We start from the raw sequence: 8,069 nt of genomic DNA on the forward strand, positions 1-8,069 counted from the left end.
CAGTATTCCAAGTTTTTTAGTCTCATAAATGAAAAACAAGAAAGTGGTGAATTTACGAGCAATATGGCATGTATTTTTTGTAACTCCTCCACCGCCAACAAACAATGGGTCATAGATTCAGTGCAAATTAACACTTGATTAAGGGTGTATTTTTTTATAACGTTGTGGTCCTTGAGTTTAATGTCAGTTTACTTTCTGTCCACAAACTTTGTAAGGACTACAAGTGTAAAGTTGTATTTGATGAATCAAATCGTGCTGTTAGGATTCACAATTCAAGGTGATTGTGAGGACCGGTAATGAATCTAGTGGACTTTATTATCTTGACAACTCTTATGCCTTAGTCCCCATTTTGTTGTTAGGACTCGATGTTGTGTTTGTAAGTTAACATGACATAATAGGTTAGGTAAGCATGATGATCAATCCTTACATGTTCTTAAAGAAACTCTTAGCTTTGGATCTGAGTCATTACCACCTTGTGGCATATGTCACAAGGCAAAGCAATCTCGTGATTCTTTTTCATTAAGTCAGGATATGACGACATCACTAGGAGAGTTAATATATCAGGATGTTTGGTCCTTATACTGTTACTACTACTAATGGCTTTAAGTATTTTTTTTTTTTTTTTACTATTTTGGATGATTTCACAACGAGGGTGTGTGGGTTTACTTGATGAAATCTAAACATGAGGTTTTCTCTTGGTTTTTTGTGTTTTATAACTTTTTGAAAAATCATTTTAATGTTAAGGTGAAAATGATTAGATCGGATAATGGAACTGAATTTTTTAAATATCAACAGTTTTTTTAGATTAATCATATTTCAAGACAAACTTCGTATACTTATACTCCACAACATAATGGTATTGAGGAGATAAGGGTTTTTGACACTGTAGCACATCAATGTTTGGTCAATTTGCACATTTAGTCACTTAAGTTTTTTTGTGCTCAATTGATCCTTAATGTTAGTAACTACCGGTTAATTAAAGGAATGTGAGCAAATATTACCGGTTTAAGGGTGATCGCTGACGTGTATTGGCTTATGTGGACAAGCATTTGACCATGTATTCTGTAACGTGGAAACCTTCCTTAATTGAACCTTATATGGAACCATCGAGGATACATTGTTACCCCAAATTAGGTCAGTGCCTCCCTTCCAAAACTCTACACTCAATCGATATAACCAGAACAATGTCTGCCACTTCCAGTCTATTAATCAAGCTCCTGCATGTCGGAAACCTTCGTGATGATGATCCCTGTCCACCTTGCGATTGTCAAGACGCAATAAGCGTGAAAGGACTGCCTGGATCGACGATAATGTAGCTCGCAGGTTTTGGAACTGCAAAAACTCTTTGGTGAGTATTCATTTTGTTTACTTACACCGTATTTGTTATTTTGAGCTGGAAATGTACACATTTTCATTAATTCAACCCTAACCCTAACTCTGGTTTTCCCTTTTAATCAGTCAGTTGAAGGTCCGAAATGCAAGTTCTTTATGTGGAAAGACAAAGAAATGGAGGAGGGTTACTACAAAGAACAGCTTCGCAAGATGAGGTTTGAGCTGAAAAGGAAAGAAGAGTTTAGTGAAGTTTCGAAGGTTCAAAAGAAGTTGGTTAAGCTACAGCAAGCTATGGAAGCAGATAAGCAAGTGTTTGAGACACAGTTGATGGAGTTGACGAAGCAAAACAGAATGTTGAAGTGTGGGATCTTTGTTATGGTAATTGTAGTCATTGCCATGTGGTTGAAATGGAGTTGAATTGTGCAGCAAATCAAATAGGTGTTTATGGTTGATGGTATATAATTCCAACCAGTTTTTTGGAAAGTGTATGGGTGGATGTCAAAAAGTTATTAGCTTTTTTAGGAAGTGTTTGGGTGTATGGGTACATGGTCAAGGTTAGATCCTAATTGTAACGTATAGTCAGGTTTTTGGTTGAATGCTTGTTTGATCAGTGTGTGTGTGTATGGGATGTTAGATGTAATGGAATGTAGATGTAATGGGATGGCAGTACATAGGAACAATTGTAATGACTTTGTGTTGATTCAATGAATGATATGAAATATCCTAGTTAAGATATACCTTGCTGAATTTTATAATATGCATGTGCTCCTTTTATAAATTAAAGTGTGGGTACCACATTGTCGGCCACAAGGAACTCACTTGGTCCATTTAAAAGTGGATTGTCTTTAGAGTTCTGTGCAGGGGTATATATGGAAAAGTAAGGGTATATGGACCACTGACCACACGTGGTATATAAGGACATAATCAATCATAATTTTAAATTATCTATATATGCAAATATATTCTCTTGCCATGCAGTTTAACCAGACAAGTCCTTGCCATGCATGCAACTTCAAATTAACACAACAAAAAGCTCAAAATAACAATCAACTTAAGTAACACAAAATACACATCATATAAACCAACATAGTTTCATACAAACTAGCATAGTTAATAGCAGTTTCATAAAAACAGCAACAATACACTAAAACACATCATTTAACACTACATACCATGTTCATATCACATAAACCAACACTTAAAGTTATTCTAGAGTAACAGGTTTAGCTTCTGAATTCCCAAGTGCATCTGCACCACTAACTTTCTTGCCCAGTTTCAACTTGATAATCCTTTCAGATTTCTTCCTCCTGATTTTCTTCAACAGGGTTGCAAGTGGTGTTTCTCTAGCCTCCTGTTCTTGCACATGAACCTGACTAGGTTCTCCATTAGCTAATGCATCAAGCTCCAAAGGAGTGAGTTCCACCTCATCATAGTCTTGTTGCACATGCAACTCATTGACTGCTTCTCCACCATCATTTACTGCTCCTCCATCATTGACTGCATTAGATTGATTACCTTCATCATCCTGATTGAGAGCTTTAGCTACACCCTGATTGACCAATATGAAACATTATTAGAAATTTAAAAAGAAATTGTAAAGATTAACCATTTAAATACTTATGTCCCTATTTTGTTTTTCTTTTAGCTTTGGTTTTAGGAGGCCTTGTTAAAGTACAAGCTCTTTTGTTGTGTCCTTCAATCTTACAAAAGCTATATTTTTGTTTTTTCCCAGCCTTGGATACCTTCACCTGCTCCTTACCTTTGTTTTGTGTTTGGGTAGTTATCTTTGATTTTTTACTTGACTGGTTTGGGGTTTCTGTTGTATCCCTTTTCCTTTTAGTTGCAGGTCTCCTAGGCATAGTTCTATGAACAGGAGGTAAAGGTGGGCTGTAACCAGTTGCAGGCCACAAATTACTTCCATTCATAGGTGCTAACCTAAACTTGTATGCCTTCATATAAGTGATGCTACTAAACATTTTGTCCACATATGACTCTACATCCCTATTCATAAAACTAATAGCTGCAACAGAATGGACACAACCGACTCCATTAAGCTGCCAAAGCTTGCATGAGCAAGTTCTTTCTTCAAGATCCACTTCATAAGCATCTGTAGTTCCTCTTACTTCAAACTGATTTAGTCCACTAGGTAAGACTTGGTAATGTCTTAGACCCTTCTTAATGTCATTCACTATTTCTCTAATTGTTGGACAAATTTGGTTGCCTTATCATAGACCCTTGAATTTCTTCTTGAACACCCTCTCCATCATATACATCCTCAACTCCTCTAGCATGGTGATAATTGGTTTCTTCCTAGCATCAACAATCACAGCATTAAAACTTTCTAACATTCCATTCTCCACAACATCACAACATCTTCCTGGTTGGAAGTAGGCCCTTGACCATGTTTTGGGGTCTTTGTCCATCAGATATTGATGAGCACTTGGGTCTAGCACTTCAAGCTCTTTCATGGCAACCTTGAAATCTACCTCTGTTGTTGCTTTACATGCCTTCCAGAATATGCTTTCATATTGGGCACCACTATACCTTTTCCTAAGGTTTTGGCTAATATGCTTGGCACATTGCCTATGCTCTACATATGGAAGGAGTTCTTTCACAGCCTCAATCCAACCCTGTTAACAAATTCTATATATAGTGAATAAGGATGCAAACAGATAGGAAAAGTAATTACAAACAATTAAATTACCTTGTGTTGATTAGATATTACACTATATCCATAGCCCAAATTAAGTCCTAAGTCATCAATGAGTAAATCCAAAAACCACCTCCAATTTTCCTTATTCTCCACACATACTACTGCCCATGCAATAGGATAAATCCCATTGTTTTCATCCTTTCCAACAACACATAATAACTCCCCTTTACAAATCCCTTTAAGGAAACAACCATCTAAACCTATTATCTTCCTGCATCCCTCCTTCCACCCCTTCTTCAATGCATCAAAGCAAACATAGAACTTACTAAAGTAGTTCTTCCCATCTGGCATATGATTTACATCAAGCTTCACAGTGCTACCTAGATTTGATCTCCTAATCTCTTCTGCATACGACCATAACTTTGCATAATGTTCAACTATGGTACCATCTATTAGTTGGAGTTCATATTTCTTAGCTCTCCTGCATTGACCAACACTAACATGAATGCCAAACTTCTGTGACACGGCTGTTCTTAGCTTTCTAACACTCATCTTTTGTCTAAGTAAGAACTCTCTTGTATAATGACTCCCTATCCAAGCATAAGTGACCATGGACCCTAACTTGTAGTTCCTTGCACATTTGTGGACTGGCTTTAAAGACTTAATTTGGAAGCTTGCTTCATCACTCATCCAAGATGCCCACAACCTAAATGAGTACTCACCCTTGCAACACTTAACCAACAATCTTTCTCAAAGCAAAGTTGGTACCCATTCGCAACAGCATACTTGCATAACATCGATTTTAATTGAGATGGATCTTTGAACCTCATACCAAGTATTGGGATCTGCTTTTTCCATGGAACTAACTCATTAAAAATGGAATGTTTTTGAGTTACATTGGCATCCTCTTCATACCCATCATGATCATTTATGTTGTTATCATTTCCCTCTTCCTCTTCGCCACATAATCTATTTAGAAATTCATCACCCTTTGTCCTATTCATAGTGACTATGTCCTCATTAAAGTCCACATCCACATCTGTTAGGTTATCAATTTCGTCCTCATTTTCACCACCATCAATGCAAGAATCATCTCCATCCTCCTCTTCTATTTCAGAACCAAACCAATCTTTTATTCCTTGACCATCATGGTCCACATACATACAAATTTTACCATCTGTCCCATATGCATGAAAAATGAAACCACCATAGTCTTCATCATTAACGATAGCAGTTATCCCTGATATTAAGGGTTTACCTGGTTCATAATAGTATAACTTCTTTATACTTTCTTGCATGAACCGTTCGAGAAAGGTGATACATTCACCGTATGTCATTCCAGAAAAATCGTGATCATTGAAAGTGAAATTGATACCATGGTTATACGAGAAAGGAATTCTAAGAAAAACACCTTTGAAGTTCAGCTCCACTATAGGGTAGAATCCATCAGGGTTTGGCGTCGATCTAGACATTGTGGGTTGGTTGACTGCTCACTGACTTCGATCGGAGAAAACGACTTCGAACCCTAGGTTTAGTGCTTTGTATTCACTGTAAGATGAGAAAAAGAAAGAACGAAGGAGTGTTCTAGCTAAATAAATGTGTTTATTTTGACCTCTAAATCCTACATGGATAAAATAAATGAATTATATTATGTAAACTTATTCCACGTAAGCAATATCACCGGTTGTTCCATTTACCGGGTGCATAAGGGGGTAATTAGCCGGTAGTTACTAACATTAAGGATCAATTGAGCACAAAAAAACTTAAGTGACTAAATGTGCAAATTGACCAAACATTGATGTGCTACAGTGTCAAAAACCCGAGGAGATAAAACATGGACACCTTTTAAACATTGCAAGATCATTACCTTTTTATGCTTTGCCAATAAAATACTAGGGTGAAGTTATTTTAACTGCAACTTTTTTTTTATTAATCGACTTCCTACCTCGAGTGGGAAGTCACCTTTTAAAATGATATATAGTCATTCTCCCTGATTTAACAATTTGTGTCTTTGGTTGTTTGTGTTTTGCTTTACATTGAATGTTCCTGATAAATTTCTTGAATTTATATAAATCTGTTGAATCAATGTTACTATCTTCTCTTTGTCTTTCTCTCTCTCTCTCTTTTTTTTATTTCTAGCTGGATTGTTGTTTCTTCTTGCAAGAGCTTCCTATGTTTATGCATCATTTATACTGCTATGTAGTTAGAAATGTACGTGTAATTATTACTTGGTCCTTAATTAGAATATTTGATCTTTGACATTTTCCGTAAGCAATCAAAACATGTTGTAAAAGGTACTTAGAGTGCATAATTCAATTGTTTTAATATTAATTTTTTTATTTGGTTTTTCATGTTAAGGTTGGTTCCAACTTTTCACAACCTAGGCAGTCTTTATATTAAAGTTTTGAAAACAAGAATGCAAAACAAAATTACCAAAATAACTCTTTGATTAATAAGAAAATCACTCAAAACCAATGTTTTACAATTTGTTCTCATAATCATAAACTCGATTATGGACATGTATATATAGCCTAACAAACCAACTTGTATTTGACTAGGAAGCTTATGACCAACTCGCCATCAACTAAACTTTCTATAAATTAGATTGTTTAGTCTCTAAGTCCTCATCGACTTAGGATTCCAACAATCACCCTCGAATCTCTAAGTCCTAGAGAATTCTTCAACCCGATCAACATCCTATTATCTCTTTTCACCACCCCGACCTTTTTACTCAAGCTTGTTCCGAGAGCACTTAGCCACCGAACAACAAGACAAGGTCACGACCACCTTTATCGCCTTCTGTCACCCGCAAAACTAACCGAATCAAAGTCACCCGCTTTGACGTCTTCCTGTCCGTTTATTCCGCGCCTCCGGTAAGTCTCTCTCTACCCTAGAACAAGCCCGATCAAGAAAAATCGAGGTTGCTTGAGATCAAAACGAAATCACACCCCCTTCAACGATACCCAATTCATGTTACGTCTGCCCCGCAACGAAAGACTACACTTTTCTTGAAACCGACTCTCAAACCAGCACCGTCTTCACCTTACTCTGATACCAATTAAAGTTTAGAAAACAAGAATGCAAAACAAAATAACCAAAATAACTCTTTGATTAATAAGAAAATCACTCAAAACCAATGTTTTACAATTTGTTCTCATAATCATAAACTCAATTATGGACATGTATATATAGCCTAACAAACCAACTTGTATTGGACTGGGAAACTTATGACCAACTTTCCATAAATTAGATTGTTTGGTCTCTAAGTCCTCATCGACTTAGGATTCTAACATATATGGTTGAGATCTAACGAGCACAATGGCAGCTTACTACTGAAGTATTGCCAATACTTATCTTGTTTATGTTTTGATGTGGTTTATTTAGTGTTTTTGCATAAGTTTTTATTGCCTTTGATAGATTTATTAATTTTACCTCTTATTGCCTTTTAATAAGAGGTCAATCTGAATCTGTCCAATCAAGAGCGATTGTTTACCGCTTGTTTTAGCATCTGAATCTGAATATTTTCACCTATTCGGTCAGACATATATTTGTATCTGAAAGAAAAAAAAAACATGTGTTCCTTGTTTTCCCTTTTTCCCTCTTCCCTCTTCCTTCCATCAAACAACATACGCCTATCTTCCATCAAACAACAAACGTCAATGTTGCTTCCCTCAGTCATCCTTCGACGTCTCTACCGTCTCCGACCTCGTACAGCGTCGACGCCACCCTCGCACAACACTACCGCTTTGCCCTAACATCGGCGTCGTCCCTTTTGCCCTAATACTCGGTGAGACCTTTCTCTTCTGGTTCCATAGAAGAAGACTTCTCAGGCCAGCATCGTGGTTTTTCATCTCTGCAACTCCGCCACTCTGCCATCGCCGTCCTCCACCTGCAACAACAGCCTCAGGTTGTAAGAAGTTTTTTTAGTCGAGTTCAAGAACCGCTATGACTGTTTTTTTTTTTATTTTCTAAGATCAGATGCTCATATGTTGCTTTCTGATGTGGTTATGTTTGAAATGCATGACTCAAATGTACACAAAATTGCTTGAATGATCTGATAATGCTTGAATGAATTGACGATTTT

At 36.7% G+C, this 8,069-nt stretch overlaps 1 protein-coding gene across 1 annotated transcript; it reads right to left on the reverse strand.

Annotated features, from left to right (window-relative positions):
• Positions 1–2,536: 2,536 nt before the first annotated feature.
• Positions 2,537–4,537, reverse strand: LOC111885139 (uncharacterized). Its single transcript, XM_023881421.2, has 4 exons — positions 4,037–4,537; positions 3,604–3,962; positions 3,075–3,528; positions 2,537–2,881 (listed from the first exon to the last, which is right to left on the reverse strand). Exons 1-4 carry the CDS (start codon positions 4,535–4,537, stop codon positions 2,537–2,539), a joined length of 1,659 nt encoding a protein of 552 aa, XP_023737189.2.
• Between the last annotated feature and the right edge of the window lie 3,532 nt (positions 4,538–8,069).

Source organism: Lactuca sativa, chromosome 4 (genome assembly GCF_002870075.4).
Source record: "Lactuca sativa cultivar Salinas chromosome 4, Lsat_Salinas_v11, whole genome shotgun sequence".
In the NCBI taxonomy this organism is placed as follows: Eukaryota; Viridiplantae; Streptophyta; class Magnoliopsida; order Asterales; family Asteraceae; genus Lactuca; species Lactuca sativa.

Bases quoted from the DNA above. Each gene is read 5' to 3' on its own strand.
- LOC111885139 (XM_023881421.2), bottom strand. From the start codon at position 4,537: ATGAGTGTTAGAAAGCTAAGAACAGCCGTGTCACAGAAGTTTGGCATT. The intron at 3,963-4,036 runs GTAATTTAATTG...ATTTGTTAACAG, and splicing joins TAATATCTAATCAACACAAG to GGTTGGATTGAGGCTGTGAA. The intron at 3,529-3,603 runs GTATATGATGGA...TCCAACAATTAG, and splicing joins ATGCTAGAGGAGTTGAGGAT to AGAAATAGTGAATGACATTA.